Source organism: Bombus vosnesenskii, unplaced genomic scaffold, assembly GCF_011952255.1.
Source record: "Bombus vosnesenskii isolate JDL3184/JDL3185 unplaced genomic scaffold, Bvos_JDL3184-5_v1.1 scf7180000016264, whole genome shotgun sequence".
Taxonomy (NCBI): Eukaryota; Metazoa; Arthropoda; class Insecta; order Hymenoptera; family Apidae; genus Bombus; species Bombus vosnesenskii.
This window is the reverse complement of record NW_022884333.1, coordinates 122,593-140,610: the sequence shown is the minus strand read 5'-3', so window position 1 is coordinate 140,610 and position 18,018 is coordinate 122,593. Positions and strand designations below refer to the sequence as shown.

General features: G+C 34.4%; 1 protein-coding gene across 2 annotated transcripts in view; it reads right to left on the bottom strand.

Annotated features, from left to right (window-relative positions):
* The window catches only part of LOC117242175 (choline O-acetyltransferase), a 29,912-nt gene extending 14,171 nt beyond the window's left edge, over nt 1-15,741 (bottom strand). For both annotated transcript variants that reach the window (XM_033508638.1, XM_033508639.1), the window contains exons 1-6: nt 15,570-15,741; nt 9,913-10,093; nt 7,526-7,700; nt 5,394-5,623; nt 3,466-3,677; nt 1,254-1,376 (exon numbers count right to left, since the gene is read on the bottom strand). In XM_033508638.1, the coding sequence (XP_033364529.1) occupies nt 1,254-1,376; nt 3,466-3,677; nt 5,394-5,623; nt 7,526-7,700; nt 9,913-10,093; nt 15,570-15,718 (1,070 nt within the window). In that variant the 5' untranslated portion in view covers nt 15,719-15,741. The remainder of the gene's footprint in view (nt 1-1,253; nt 1,377-3,465; nt 3,678-5,393; nt 5,624-7,525; nt 7,701-9,912; nt 10,094-15,569) is intronic.
* Between the last annotated feature and the right edge of the window lie 2,277 nt (nt 15,742-18,018).

Below are 18,018 nucleotides of genomic sequence, written 5' to 3'. Positions count from 1 at the left end.
AGCTATGTATACCTCGAACATTTATGCAGTTGTAGGCAATTCAAAGAGTTACACATAGCGCACTATTCGGTTTTTTCCTACAATTTAACATACACACACACGCATTAAAATTCCCTTAATTTTCCGAATGCTAGTAAAATTTTTGTTTATAATAAATATGTTTATAACATTCTTCTTTCCACGCGTTTGCCTTATACTAGCAGCTTCCTTTTACGCAAATGTCAATCATATAAAAAACGTCTTGTGTAAATCGATAGATGAGTTTATTATCTTTTTTGTCAATCGATAAGCGTGCAGGATGTTAATAAAGCGACCGAAGGGTTTAGAAGCTCAATGTTCACAGAGTGAAGTAAAAAATGCTTAACACGCTGAATGCCACGGGGTCACCGGTGACAACTTGTCGGTAGCGCCGTGGGAGCCATTATTACTGGCACGCCAATATTAGTAGAAATACATAATTTGAACAAATGTCAGTAATTATAAATTTTTCATTATTACCATCGTTACTACAATGGTGTAACGAAATTAATGCAATATAAAACATAAAAATAGTTGTATTTATACATGAAATATAGACCTATTATGTACGCATATTGTTATTATCATATTAGATAAACTGCTCAAAGAACTTTCCTCTGTCTGACAGTACTCGACATCGTTTGGAGGGATTTGATAAAAATGTATCGTCAGTGGAATTGCTTGACGCATAATCTTCATTTGAAATTATATTAACTTTAAGGGCTAACTAAAAAACAGAAAGCATGAAGTGCAAACATTTGTGTAGCATATAAAAGTATAATAAACGCTCTTACTTGATTGTTACACGCTCTAGACAAGAATAAACACGTGGGACAATTATTTAGTAACACGAAGAAACAATATGAGATAATTGATAATCGCAAAAAATAAGTGAATCGCGCGAAATCGCACTTCAGCGCCATGGGGGTTACTGATGACTCCTGTGAGTTAAATTCATTAAACATGATTATACACCGCAACTTATCTCTTGTAAGTAATATTTCAACATTATATATATCGCATAATAAAAATTCATCATGACGCCACGGGCAATCCCTGTAACATTAGCTGACATTCAACGTGTTAAAGATTAAAACCTCTAAGATCAATTCTTTCGTTGTATGATTTAATTTTGTATCTCACCGTATAGATACTTTTAGCAATTTAAATTTGTTCGCAGTAAACAATGAATATGGAAAAAAATGGTAACTATTGAATATAAAATAGATACTCACCTAAAGTGTGTAAATTGTAATGCTAGTTGTATATAAACATCTGGACTAATCTTGTGGGATTTTATAAATTCCTTCGAATATTCTTGAAACCATAAAATACAAAGGTCCAGGTCCTCCACCAGTCTATTAATACAATTATTATTATATATTACATATTATATGTTATTATTATTTTTTTAAAACTATAATTATTAGTTATTATTTTTTTTACTATATTTAATTAATAATTGTATGTTATTATTAACATCTATTATTGATATAAACGGGTAAAATATTCGATCAAGTTTGTTTCTTATGAATGTTTAGTCCTTAACGCTCCAAATGTGCCTCTCACTCACCACCGACGTGCGGCGCTCTACTCTTTAATAAACCATTTTAGTATTACTTTTATAACAATTCAATAGTTTTGTCATTTCCTTTGGAATATCTTTTCAAATATTTACGACGATCCTTCGCAAGTAGTCAAATAAACGACACCTGAATACGGATTACGCGGCCCCACCGGAAACTTTGCTGACACCCGAATACGAGTGTCGTGGCAGTTGTCACAGGGTAAATTTGACTCCGATAAGATAGTTAATCCCAACCGTCTTATCACGAGTCACCGCCAGGGTAACATCCAATCACTCTAAACATGATACATCCGTACAACCAAAATCCAGAGTAACATCCAACCATATGATAGATCCGCACGACCAAAGTTTTTCTCCCACTCCAACAAATAAAAGAATATAAATACTCCGCCCGAAATCACCCGAGCTAGTCTGCCAGTTTGCAGTCTGCATAATTCGAAACTACCCAAAACTTTAAAAGTCTATCGTTATGAACCTCGAACATCGAAAGTTTATTATCAATCATTGTATAAGTATGTGGAAATAAAGAGCTCGATCTCCTGTTTTGAGATCGACACTTTTTCAATAATTTGTTAAATTATTACGCGACACAGTCAAAGTGTTAACGTTGGTCGCCCAGCGCACTTCGGCTAAGTTTCCTGCGGGGCCCAAATCCGATCGTCGGTACGCTCTCATGGCAGATATCCCAGATCTTTCATTTAGTCGAGAGGCATACTTCTTGTGAGACGCACATCAGCGATTTTTTCATCCTTAAAATGTTCAGTAGACAGCGTGGAAATATATTTGAAAGTGAGGAGAGTAGTATACAATAATGGAAAAACTGGTATCGACAGAAGTGACCAGATGGCCTCATATGCCACTACGATACTGAAAAGCATCAAGTAGTATCGGAAATTATCACTACATTTACTCTTAGGAACAACTATAGTAACTGCTCATATTGTGTACCAAACAGCCACAAACAAACAAATTCAAATAAGAAAATTTCGGGAAATTTTCGTTTCCGAATGGTCGGATGTGTCCTCAGGAAATACTGTGCCCGACAACCATCGGAAAAAAACGAAGGTGTCCCGCCATTTGGAGATTCGTAAGAATCAGCAGGGCAAGCCTATAACAAGGATGTGCGCCCTATGTTACGAGAAGAAGAGGCAAACTGTCGCACGTCAAGAAGCAAGAAAAAACGTAAAAAGAACTGCAACATATTGTTCGAAGTGTACAAAATCGCCCCAAATGTGTTTGGAATATTTTAACGAATACTATGCGACATAGCATAATGTAATATTTTATCCAGAATATAAATTAATAAAAAGTATGGTATAATGTCTTTTTAGTATTTTTATGTTATATATCCTATATATAATATTTTATATTTAATTAACTCCAACAAGAAGGGCGTCACCCATATTTGGGTTACGGGGCCCCCACGAAAGTATACCAGTCACACAGATATGGGTGACGTGGCGACCAACGTGTTAAAATCTGACACTTAAAAACTTACAAGTCGAAGTATGATGAGAATAAGTTGGAGTTGCCGGTCGATATTCACAATTAAAAGTCGGAGCGTTAAGGGTTAGTATCGTCATTGATCGTGAGTGTAAAGATCTCAATCTGTATACGAAATGCAATCTATATACAAGTGCAACATTAAAATACATGAAAGTAATATAGATTTCAAACGATATAAAGATTCCATCACTCAAAATATGATGAAAGTCAAGGATAAGAAAATTGCTTTGCTTCGTTTTTCAGAACGTCGAGATTAAGACTTTAGGAACCGGACCATAATATAAGATGTTAGGAAACGTAAAGTTTAACTACGAAGTTTTTTTGACAATCGAGAATGTTTCATCGTTACTCACGCGTCGAAAGATATCATTGCATCTTGGATATCGCTGAGGCTTTGTTCGGATAGGTGCCATTCCAGCTTTTCTGGCGCAGGTAGATGCGAAGGTACCGTAGTTTCCTCGGGTGGCGACATGGCATCGACCTTTTCTGTTAGTTCTTCGAACGTAATAAAAATTGCTGGACCTTCGCCGGCCGAATGTTCGTAGTTCATGCCCCACATTCCGTCCTTGGTAAACAGACAAGTGAAATAGAGTATACAAATAACGCGAGAAGATGATACGCATAATAGTCAATCTAACCCTTAGCCGTCCTCGTTTCAATTTGACACACTTTTCCGGTAGAATATTATATTATTCGGCCATTTACAGAACAATTTTCCTGAAACTTGCTGACTTTGACACGCGAACGAAATCTGCCACCTGTGAAGGAGAACTGAAGAGCGCTTGTGGAAAACACTGTAAGCGTGAAAATTGGAAAATTTTGATTTTTTAGCGGAAAATGCTCTACATGATAATACTGTAGCACAGAATCGAAGTGCAATTTCTCTTTCTAAATGTTATTTCTATAATAAATAATTTTGTTAAATAATAAATAACAGTTAGTTTTTACTCTCTATAGGAAAAGATATAAGAATCAATCAGAAAAGATATAAGATATAAGAATCAAGAAAAGAAACCTCACGCGTCAATGTAATCCAAATTCACGAAAAAGAAAAGTGTATTCGTGGGAAAGCCTGTATATATCACCCGTTAGTTGTAAGGAAAACTCGATGTTCCATTCATTTAGACAGATAAAATAGACAAAAGCCAAGAAACGATTGAACATTTCACTAAGTGCCAAACATCAAACTTTTTAGCACAGAGAGAAACCTTCTGGAACTTATTTTTGAAATTTCATTTGTTTTGTTTACTATAAAATCTTAAATGTACGAAATAATCCAAATGCGTCACAAAATTTTCCATTTTTAGAACTAATATGTTCATCAGAAAGGGAATTGTTTTAGTAGAAAAGTTGTATGTGCTTCTTAGTTGTAGAAAAAACTGAATGTGTCACTCCAACAGTACCAATACTGTTTAGCTCTAAATAACTTATATAAAAATAAAAAAATATGGTTTTTCAAAATGTTCTTTTTGTGTTCATTATTAAGCTATATCTTATAACGTTCCGAGTAAGTATTGTTATAAAATTGGTGATATTTAGTGTCTATGTGTTCGACCATGTCTATCGCATGTCTATCGTTTTTAATGGCACCTATATTGAGTGCAATATTGTTCGTATATGCAGAGACAATGTTGGAGTAGTAGTAATTATTTGGAAATAGAAATTATCTCTTCAATTGTATACTACAGTGTTCCCATTAGCAAGTAGGTCATTACGCGATAAAGGAGCAACAGTTTTTAATTTTTCCACTTACAGTGTTGTCTACAAAATATCTCCAATCATTTCCATCTTATCGATGTTCTATCATTGTATCAAGTTCACACACGAAGGATACATTAAGTGGCGAAAATGAGTTAGTCGTTACTGATTGTTACGAATTCGGTGGATCTAGGCAGGATATTGCATCGAGAGAGAGGATAAAGCGATCAGGATGCTTCATTGGCTCAAATATAATAGCATGAAACGAGAGCAGAATGAGAGAAATTACAAATTATCATGGAAATGTGCTAGCGACCGTAATAGAAGTAACGGCTATATTAACATCGTAGTAACCACCAGTTATGTACGTGTACATATGTTTTCCAAGTTTTCTTCCCATTCCTATGCGGAATGACAAACCGACCTAGGAACTTGGATGGGAAAATGAAACAGATCGCTCGAATAAGAATAACTCTCGAGTGGACAGAAATAACGTTGCGCGGAGAAAAAGTTGTTGCTTCAATGTGAAACTACAATTTTTCTCTTAATCGGGTATAGCGTGTAGTTGTAGGTAGGTATATACCTTGCCAAGAATAGCATGGAAAGTTTTATCGAACCAACGATTTGCACCCAAATGTCTGGAACCTCCGCCGTGGAGAACATGATGAAGCACGTTAGCGTAATCTCGGTCGCCGATCCATCGATCTTCCTTGTTCAGGGGATTATTGAACGTTGTTGGCAGTACATCGTCGTCGATGCATACCACGCACAGACATCTCTCCAGCAATTCCAGATTGTGCCGATTTTGCTCGTCTGCAAAATTCTTTTGCCTTTATTTCTTTCTTTGGGTTATATTATCGTTTATTACTCACGTAATTACAGTTTCCTATTAGAATGTGTTTCTTGATTGTGTATTTAATAAGAGCAAGGGAAAATCTCGCACAATTGACTAGCAACGATTCTTCCATGAAAATGGCATACTGTCGATACATTGTCGACGTTATAAGAACTCTTAGTGATGTATGTAACTTTGAAATGTATTGCTTCAGTAAAGTCTGAATCCATAAATTTTATCGTTGGTAATCGAGATAAAATAATTATAGGCATACGGAATATCTTATTTTTCAAAATTTACTGTTATTCAATAATTTTTTTTAGTCGACTCGTTTGAGCTCAATAATTTTTACTCCACGTTCCCCGATTCAATATGAATGCTTATTTGCAAAAATTTGTCAACCTGTGCACGAAAATTCTAGCAAATTTAATAACGTTAATATAACACAATTTTGTTCGTAAAACGGTTCCTGAAATATTTCATTTTATTACCTTTCAAATTAGAAATAGCTACAAATTACCTTTTTCATTTTATTTTTTGTCAATGTAGTATGAAGTTGTTCCAAATCAAACTTTAATGCAATGAAACAAAAAGTGCAAATTTAATAATTACTTTATAATCATATAAATTAGAATATTTAGTAATAAAACATGGAATACAACAATTGCATACACATGCACAAGACTATTGCATACATATAGATAAATTTACAAACATTTATAATCTTTTCCTTCTCAAGACAAGAAGCATAAACTTTAATTTGTAAAAATATTAGAAATGTCGTTTATTGGCTGGTCACGTAATAAAATTTTTCGGTTGAAGATAACGACCTGATAAAGGGTTAAAGATACTTGCTCTGCACGACGAGGGAACGAACCCAACCACGTATCGTCGTTAGCTTGTTACACCTTCATTCGATTTATAGACGTAGGTCGTAGGTTGTCATTGGGTAAGGTCGGGTTACGAGGATAATGGGAATATTGCGAATATTGGCGAGAGCAGAACAGCCGGTTAATTATGCCGTAGGAGGGTATGTAGCAGCAAGGGTTGCCGGAGAACTTGCAACAAGATTACTCTAACTGCTTGGCAATGGTGTGAGTCGTACCTTCGTTTGTACAGAGTATATCGACATCAGCAAATGGATATAAATATTTCTTGTTCTTTTTTCTTTAACATTTTATAATATGCTGCAATCTAATAAACTTTATAGTTCGAAAATCTCTATAAGACTACAACTTTATTCATTTGTGCTGCGAAAACCTCTAGAAGTCGAGATAAAACTCACTTTAACTCGAATTATTTGCCACCTGTTCAGATGCGTTATTTTACCTCTGAAACTTGAATTTGCAATAGCCAGACCTTTGCAGGTCGAAGTTTATCTCTGCAAGTCGAAATGCACCTATAGCTATGCCGCGTATCACAAGATGTGAGAAACCAATCCTTCGATATTGTTTCCTTTCTTCTAACCGTTAAGATCGCCTCTAATAACGTAAGACGACACAAGCTGTATTCTTACTGCTTCGCCCTTCGAACACGCGCGTAAAAGGCTAATCGTTTATCAGTCGAACGCGTAAATGCCATGTTCCACGTCTGTATCTTCTGCAATTGTGTGCATCGAATAAAATGTGTTCTAAGCGGAAGCTTAAAATATTAAATTGTGCCTTCGTACGAAGCTTCCGTATGTCGAATTTTCATTCGCTAAACTTTTTTTACTCGGAAATTTCGGCAAGTCGTAACCTCTATAACTCGAAGATTTTATTTTTAGTTGGATGTTTTAATTCCTGTATTAATTAATATATCAGTGTGACTATTGCAAGGGTGTTGTATTGGTAAATTAATCGCATAATTACTGTTAAAGAGGAAGTTATAAACATACGTACGTCTGAGTAATTCTTCTCTAGCTTTTGCCCAAGCTGGTCTTTTCATCGTTGTGAGGATACCGACTGGCGGAGTTCTAGGATCAGCTTTAGTTGCCATGATCTTTAGAATTTGTTGAACTAATTCGGCTTCAGTTATGCGCCCTCGGTCGGAAGCCCTAACAGGCACGCTATAAAACTGTGAAAAAGTTCACTCTCTGAATTTATACATATCCATTGATCCGAGTATCTCGTTAAATATTGCAGCGATGAGAAAATAACGATTTTGTGAATGTCAAATCAGTTTGCACACTGTGGTATTATTGCTTTATTCGACTAAATTAATGGAAGAGTGTTTGTACAAAACACTGTAAGTGCCATGATAGAAAAATTCTGATCTTTTGGTGGAAAATGTTCCACATATCAATGAGAATACTGTGGTATAGAATTTAAGTGCAATTTTTCTTTCTAAATAGTTATTAATAATGCCAGAAAATGATGTCACAACGTCGCCCATGCAGAAAAAAATGTGCCAATAAACATTAGTTAATTGTCTCTTGGCTTTTGTCTTATGCCATCTATCTAAACGAATGGAATATTCTTTTCTTACAACTAAGAGGTGGCACATACAGGCTTTTCTCTAGATACCATTTTTTTTATGAATTTCGACTACGTCAATGTGTAACATCGATAAGATTTCTCTTCCTCCTGAAAAATTTGTTTCTTAGCATTTACAGAATTTTTTTTACCAGCACTCTTCGATGATTCATATTGGAGATTTCGAAAATTGATTTTGAGGGCTGTTTTCAGTCTTTTAACGTGCATGATTGCTGATAAAAATATGTAATATGTAATGTGTAATATGTTGATATTTAGATCTTACATCTACATATATTCTGTAAGTTTATATATATTTTTTGTTTTTGGCACCTTCAAGTGTTTCTTTGCCACGTTATTTATGTATCTTATATACGTAATATATGAGTGGATAACTTGTGTTCGTCTAATCTTTCAATTCCAGAGCCCGAAATTCAATTTCGCAAAGTGCATTCTTGCACTGTTTATATTTACCAATTTTTGAACTGTATCTATAAAATGTCTATCAATGTTTTCATATTTTATAACCATATATGTACATATAAAATATACGAATTATGTATATAAGAAAATTTAAAACAGCGATAAAAGAACTAGTACCGTATTAAGAAGATAATTCTTTTTCAGATTTGTATTTCTTACAATTTCCAGTTTCAAATGACGAGATGATTTAAAAATTTTGTATTCTCCAATTTTCAAAAGCAAGTAATTTTAGGTGAGGAAAACGTTGGTTGAGAAGTTCTTAACTATTTGATCGAATTATATTAGAAAATTGTTATATTATTAAATAATATTATGAAATATTCGTGCACTTACTTAAGCTTGCATAACTTAAAATAAGTAAAGCGTAAATAGGAATCAAATTGCACGTGTATGAGTGGAACAGCTGGCGTGAAACGGTATTTCTGTAAAATAAATATGAAACGAAAAGAAATAAGAATGACAAGGGAGAACAAAAGATCTTCAATTGGATATTGTTTGAGAAGATTTATTTTAATATGTACTGACGTATACAGTATGTCCGCGTTAAATGTATACGCACAATTTTTTACGCAAATGTCTATGCAATTATTTAATGTGTAAGTATCAAAAGTACAAAAAGATATTTCAGATAAAAGTTGTGTGGTATCGAAGGTGACTTAATCAGGTGTAATCAGTTTTTCTGTAGAGAGGTCATACGAAAGTGGAATCATACAACTTTAAATACAATACAGTTTTCAATGGAATCATTTAGTTTGAAATACAATAGTCCAGTCGATAGCATACAACTTTTGCCTGAAACATTTTTTCATATTTTTGATAATTACAGAAATAATCGTATATATATACTTAAAACGTACACACTCGATGCGTATGTATGGCAGATGAAAATTTTTAGATAGATACATATATAGGTAAATGTAAAAAGTCAATAAATACGTGCATGTGTAAATGTAATATCTGAATATAAAAAGGATCTATGAAGGAACCATGAAGGATCTATGAAGGATGAAGGATCTAAAAAGGATCTATATAGAAAAATTTTGCTGGACGCAAAGCATGCGTATTTGGAGAGACTAGATTCTTAATAGATTGTTATTAATTCCATCTTTACTTGGTCATTAAATATCACGGTATCTTCAAATGTATGTTCGAAATTTAAGTATAAATTCCATCTATTAACATAGCCACGAATCCTATTACCAAAAAAATCGATATAGTGGCGAAAAGACGTAGTAAAGCAATAGAATGTATTTACTCATTACTAAAGGTCCTTAGATCACGTCGCTAGAATTTCACGTAAAATGTTTCGTTTCGAGTATTTAGAAATATACCTGATTATGGTGAGCAACGATGATATGATTGCCCGATGTAGTTCTATCAAGAATAACTTGCTCGTCACCGTTTGACCCTGGTCGTCGATATATTCGGTACATTTGGTAATGTTGGGCCATGCACAGAGGTTGCATAGTCTTTCCATCTTTCGACTTCACTTGTTCAATTTCCAAACCGGATCTGCGATAAGAAAATATTGCACTTGTATAATTTTAACAATCTCATTATCGTAGTTACCGATCTTCTTCTTGCAAGAATTTTTCTTCCTCTTTGCTTTATCGTTGACTAAATGAAAGTTCGCATTTTCTTTTACGAGACAGATACATATACAAGGGTCAGTCAGATATAAACCGAACTTTATATTTCTTTATATTTTGTATAGTTTTATTTAATAATTCATTTAAAATAACTTTATTTAAGAATATTTTATAGTTTTGTATTTATATATTATAGTTTTATATTTCAGTAAAATATTTCAGAAAGAACAATCGAGTTATTTTTCGACGTATTTCGACATATTCGAGTTATTTGTCTCTATATACTTTTGCCAGAGGATCGGTAATTTTTTCATTCCAATTTCGTAGAAAGTGGAGGGCTGAGTCAGAAGCCAATTGCACGCGAATTACTCTATTTCCTCATTGCTGCTGAAACGTTGTCCTCCTGATCCTCTTTAAGTAATCGCTGTCTTGCGGAACCGTAGCTCCTTCTGAATGAGGGAAACCACGTTTCCATGATTAATATTAACTTTCGGGCAGATTTTGTCGATTGTTATGCGTCGATCGTGCTCGATCAGTTCCCCAACAGCATCGATGTTTGCTAGCGTTACACTTGTCTCACGCGTCACGGACGCGACGTGTTTTGAACGTATCGACGTCCACTGGAAAACGTCACGCAAACACTCGGGTTCTCGATAATGTTTCATCCCCAAACTGTAGTCGCGATTTATGCAAAATTTCAGTGAGTTTTGTGCCCTCAACGACTAAAGCTTAATAATTATAACTTGTGCGTCGAAAGGCGGTACTACTGTCTCGCTCATTGTATTATCGACCGAAGAAACGATAAACAGAGCGTCACGTGAAGTGGTGTCAACGTTTTTAAAACACGGCTGTTTGAACTTCCACGCAGACCCATATGGATAAGCGACATTGTGCAAGTGTGCATTCTATAAATATTAGGTGTACAAATGTATGTCGGGTTATGATTAGAATTTTGTAACAACTCTTCACGTGAATTAGCCATTGTTTCACAAAGCCGAGATTATATTTACACGTATATTCAAGACTATCACAAAGCTTAACAAATAATAAGACTAATGAATAATAAGTTTGACGAATGATAAAGTTAGTCAATAATAAATTGTACGAATGATAAGTTTAATGAACACTAGTAACAATGTTTTTGGGTTCAAACGAATCCACGGTCAACGGAATAACTCTTTACTAAGCGTAAACTAATCTTAGGCGCAAAATACGATTGTTGAAAATGCTCGATATGTCACTCTCCAAGGCAATCGCACGAATGCCAGCCTCGTGGAGATTTTTCTCGCTGTACGATTGCATTTGTTTTCTATATTCGTTTGGAAGCATCGAGAAGGTTCCAAACGCCCGTTGCTAGGCAGTCTCTGCCTGAAGTTTGATACACACTCGTTGGAAACATCGAGAAAGTTCCAAACGCCGTTGCTAGGCAGTTTCTGCCTGGAGTTTGATTATTAATACAATGTATGTCCCATCGTATCGGCACCTCCGAGGCAACATCATACGTGGCTAGGCCCGCTCCCGAGGCCGCATGCCGCCACAACCACATTTCTCGGAAAACTCATACAACCACTCCAGACCTCTGTTAGGCAAAACGTCCATCCCGTGACCGTGGCTACGTTCGGCGACCAATTGTCACCTCGAACCCAATCTCGCTATCACAAATCTCGAACAATTACAGCTATGATGAAATCTAGGCTAGAGTACTAGAGGATGTTCCTAAAAATTTCCAAGGAAAGGCTTCGGCTTTCCTTTCATCTCCGACATGTATAACTCCAATTTTTCAACGAACCCGAGGTTTACTTGAGAAAAGATACAGAATGTTATTCAGTCAAACTATTCGCCGTTGCTTTCTATAATTTTGAGTCATCTATCAGCGAAACGATGAATTATGTCAAATGTGCCTTTAGACGAGATCTGATCTTCAACGATTTATTCCATCCGATGACTAGTTGAAAAAGTGAGCATCGAATAAAGCGTGTTGCAGTGATCGGAACTGGTAGTCATCTAAAGCAATAATGTCTAGCGAATAAACTGGCTCCAGCAGCATGTCCTACATAAGACTCGTTGCCACGTCTTCTGTCGTAGAAGCAGTGTGATCCAGTATTGTCGTGCAGAAATTTCACAGGACGTTCTCCTTTGTTTTGAACGTTCCATTCTTCCATAATGGTTCTTAAGGTCATAGAACACAAAAACAAATACTTTGTTTGAATAATAATAATAATTTTTTAAATAAACTTCCAGCTCCATCGAAAAATTTTGATTATTCATTTGTATACATCTAATAACATATGATTAATACGTATATAAAATGAAATCTGACTTCTTATTGGTGCAATTTCTTCAATCGCCAAATCGAAGAAAAAGAACTGCAGTACCTTTTCTGTAATTTATCGCCAGTATGTTTCTCATAACCGGTCGATCGTCATCTCCACTGTTGAGTGGAGTTCCCCTCCACAACTATAAAAAAGTTAAAACTGAAATGTATAATCCGATTTCAATCGTCCATGAAACAATGCTAATTACCCATGAGACAATGATGAAACTATTCCATTTCTGATTGTTTAAAATCAATATTTTACTAACATATTTGTGAAATTTTTCTAGTTAAAATGAGACCAAACACGATATAGCTTAAATTACATTTATATGTACAGTAAACAGGCGATAATTGCAGAAAAATAACCCCTCGTTGATTGCATGGTCGGCATCCCACCACGGGGAGGAGGTTTCCCTTAATGCATCGAGAAGTTCGACAACCCGCGGTGGTCGAGTGGTGTAACGTGATCCAATGTCAGATATCGCTGAGATGATGTACGTAGATGCAAATTTAAAAGTGAAACTTTTTTATTTTCAACGTTTTTTAAATTAAACTTTTATTGCCGTATTTGTGAAACTTTTCTGATTAAAATGAGACCAAACACGACATAATTATATTTATTATACACTTTCCCAAATGTATTTGATTGTCATGTATAGAGTAACCAAATATGCGTCAAATTATATCGTGTTTGGTATCGTTTTAACCAGAAAAAGGTAACAAAAATGTTGATAAAAGTATCATTGGTCACAAGTTAAAAATAAGAAAATTTGATTTTTGAGTTAAAGGGTTCAGCTTTTTAATGGACTTTTAATCCAGGACTTTTAATGTTCGCTGAGCGCTTCGATTCTCAATTCCTGTTTCTCTTTCACTCGTGTTGTTTTTCTTTACGCTCGAGACGTCTAAGACCTCCGTTTTCAGAAGTAGAATTGTTCCTACCTTCAAATAATTGTAAAACCTGCGTCCCGACTTTTGTGCAACAATCCAATGTTTATTGTATATATAACAGACGAAAAAAAATAAGTTAATGTCAGTCAGTAAACAAATATGCTCCAAATTATATCGTGTTGGGCCTTGTTTAATTAAAAAAATCTCGCAATTACATCGGTAATAGATTTATTCAACAAAAATTGAAAATAAAAAAGTTCTGTTGTTACATTAACATTGTCCAACCGATATGTTTCTTTACATCAGTCGACTCTCGCACCACTTTCTCTTATTATTTTGTTACACAGTCACCATTATTATATAATTATCACAATTATTATCGTTATACAATCGAGTTCTGTACACCGATAATTCATCGCCGAGGAAATTCGATTTTCGATCAATTATGGAGAAAATACTGTATCTTTTAAAGCAGCTATACGATTCACTGTCAGTCTTAGTACGTCTCGGCGAATTTGCGTTAGTTGCCGAAAAGAAAGAGGCACTCGCAGTCGGTGGTTCCTTCCCGTCCGGATACAGGATACCGAGGGCTTTGAGGCTTTCTATGCAGAAGTATCCTTTGCGTTTCGCTTGCGTCTCGACGAGTCTCTCTTTATGGCTGTGTTCTATGGATCCTACAAGCCGGATTTCCTCGCAGGCGTGCTGCTCCCTCGGTAAATTGATTTTGCTGCGGCTTCTTTTTGTCCTTCGCTCGAATCACCGTCTCAAATGACGAAGCTCTTCCTTCTAGTGCGAACCGTGTTTCTTCCACGTGCGTTCGCCTTCTTCCACCTCGGCTGTAAGCCTCGCGTCGGCGATTAGCTTATCGTTAGTCAGCCTCTTCTAAGATGGTTCGAGCCGTATCTGGGATAAAGGCGTTTTTTTAAAAGACTCCTAACTTTCGAATCTCCTCCCCCAGTCGTTCCATTTCCATTTTTCTTTCTGTTTCCTTTCCTTTTCCCTACACTCTCTGACTTTTATACTTAAGAAAAATGTGAGACATAAGAAAAGGCGACCATTCTTCTTTGATTCATTCAAGCATTACGTTATTCATAACATCATTCATATTCATAACATTATGACGACTGATAATGCTACGATACTTATTTACGAATCTTCTTACCCATTTATTATTCTTACCTTTTTAATTTATTTTAATGTACACATTTAATATATCAAGTTTTGTACAGATGTGTGTAGATTACAAACGTGGTTTTTGCAATTAACGCGCGTAGAATTACGATATGTATATTTTTCATGTATGCGTACATACGGTACCGGACGAAAGTATTCATCTTTGAACATCGTTGAAAATAGAATAACTTTTTTCAAGCGTAATTTTTTTCAAATTGCACGGGACGACTTGAGCTTTCGCGAGAAGTTAGAGGCACTAGTTTATTAGATGACGCGTAAAAAGAGTTTTTGGAAAATTGCAGTTGGTCGAAATGGCAAAGAAAAAAGTAAAGAAAGGTTTTTATATGGTTTCTTATATGGGCATTTAATGAAAATTTAAACAGCTGATTTTGAGGAGTTATGTCAGTTATATGCACGGTGAAAATTTCGTCGAAATCGGTTGATACAGAAACAACTGGCACCGAAATATGGGCAAAAATGTAGATTTATTATCTTAATCTATATCTTAATCTTAATCTATATTTATCTATAGTTATCTTAATCTATATTTTATTAAATGTTATTTTTATCATCTTTAACTGTTTGTAGCCCATAGAAGCTTCAAGCGATGCCCACGAAATTTTCAGTGTGTATATAGCTAACATAACTCTTTAAAATGTGTTATTTAAATTTTCATTGATTTTCAATTACATAAAGAAGTTACAAAAAGTATCCTTCGCTCTTTTCTTCGCGGTCCAACAGATTGCAACTTTTTCAAAATTGTTTGCCCAATTTGAAAAAAGTTATTCCGTTTTCAAAAGTGTAAGAATACTTTTGTCCGGCACTGTATACAAAAGCTGCGAGGTTTACAATACGGTACTGAAATTTTAATGTTCTCCTATCGAAATTGCCTAAAACGTGTTTCCATAGGTACGTTCGATTTCTTTGAAGAGATCATTCTACCCGCAATACTTCCTTAATTAGGTTCATATTTATAATTTGTGAATTCCATCATTAAGTATTACGAAAAGGCTATTCTTACCTATCTAATACTTCTTGATAGTTTAGCAGCTCTGTTAAAAATCTGGCGAGGAACACTGCAGCTTCTTTCTGGTTGCTAAATGTTTTGGGCCTTGCCGCAAGGCCAGGGTTACTATTAATTGGTAAAGCCAGAGGCACAGACAGGTACATGTCATTCAACCACCAATCGGTTGCCTGTTAACAGATAAGAGAAGAATTTTTTTACTTTGGTTTATTTCATTCACTTTTTTTTTCTATATAGGTATTTATTATACTTTATTTTGTCACTTTATTTACTTTATTTATTTCATTTACTTTTATCACTTTATTATACAAGATGTTGTTTCTAGTTTTTATAGTTTTCAAAAACATACTGAGATTGAAACATATTGTGTATAATAATATATACAAAATATCATTTTACACAATATGCTAAAACGTATAAAAAATTTGACGTAATATATTATTTCGACATCTAATTGAATATTTATCGAAATTTAGTAAACGAAACAAATATACGTATCTGCCGTTCTACGGTTTCACTTGTATTCATAAAAATACAAATTTGCATAATAATGTGTAGTCTACTAATAGCATTAACTTTATCGATTAATAATTAATAATATGCAACTATACGTTTTAATGAAAGAAACGCGTATTATTATTTAATTGTGTTTATTAACGTTAACGTATAACAAATTTGTCATTTTGCTATATAAAAGTAATTTCGTGTTTCATATTTTACATATATTTTGTATAGAATGTGAACAACTTGTTTTGTAAGTTTTTTTAATCACTTTTGTGATATAATGGCGCCGATAATTAATTACGTGCAAACAAGGCGAAAACGAAAGTGTCTCGCGTGAACGAGAATCCATTGTTTAATCCGGATTTAATGACGCGTCACCGCAATCCTCGTTGAACTTTTAAAAAAGCGTCACAGCTGACAAATTCTGTCAACGATTATCTTTAAATTTCCTTCATTATTCTCAAGCGAATATTTAGCGTTAAAACATATTTATTACTTATAAATATGTACATAATACTAAAATTATTGTTCAGCAAAACCGCGAGTCATTGTTATTAAAATTCTAATATTCTAAGTAAGTATAATGCATATAGTAAATTATAATTTAAAAATACCAAATAATTGACAACAATTTTCAAAATACGTACATATAGTGCTGTGAATAATTTTTATCTCACATACATCTTCTGCATTATTTCTTCAATATTTTCAAGAAATTACTGATCATGTCTGGATATGTTGAGTGAAATTGTTTTTGTAAAAGGTAAATTGAACGCTATAGAATATTAGGAGATGTTACATGGTGAATTATTACCTTACATAACTGAAACGGAAGACAAAAAAACATTTCTTTTAACGAGACAATACTCCTATTCACACAGCCGCCACTACAAAAAAGGTGGTTTCATGATTTTGTCCAGCAGTGGATTCTGATCTGAACCCGATCGAGAACCCTATCGTTTCATTTTGAAATGCGAGTACATTTTCGAATAGGATTCTGGGTTATGGCGATTAAGCTTGAAACTTATATGCAATGTTTATCGATTAGTTTCAGGATTTATCCGTTATATGTAATAGACTGGGTTTTCTTTCGAAATGCCTATAGATAGTACGGTTTTGAGCACGCTTATACATATGTATATAAAAGACTGTGATTGGTGTCTTTACAGTTAACATTACAGTTACGTTACGGTTACGTTACAGTGTCATTACGAGACCAAAGGCAATGAATTTGAAATAAGAGCGATGGAAAGCAAAGCTAAAAATATTCTGTCTGCCGAAGTTGATATAAATATACCGGCATTGTGCTACAGTAAAAAAGTTAGTCTCTGTATAAGGGTCCATTTTTGTCAATGTTAGCTGCAGATACCATAAGTGTTTTTCGACGACGAATATTGTAACTTTTATGACTTCTTGAAATTTTGTATGAAGTGGAATAGAAAGATGATAATTCTACAGAAGCATAAATAGGAAAGGTATAACAAGAGTTTAAAGGATTGTAATATTCACCGAGAGTCCTAGTTTCCATTTTCATGTAGAAAATATTATGCAGCTAAGGTACGAATTGTACCACTTTCATTTCTCTATTTTTTCGAAATTGTAAAATTAAAATTGATCAGAGACCATAAATTATTAGGATATGTTCTGTAAAAAAAACAGGTACAGATGATTGAACAATAAATTAAATTTAGTAACCGATGTAAAATGACTACTGTACGAAAAGATAAGTATGTATTTCCCTATTGGAAAACTCGACTGTTGGAACAATCATATCGCTCTATTAATGCAGACAACGTAATAATATACGTATCATGCATGTATAATTTAATATGCATATTATGTTGCACGCGTATACATACATGCATGAATTGGCGTTATGACAGAAGGGGTAAATTACTATTGTCCGGAGGAGTATGAAGGATTAATTAACTTAGAGTTGAAA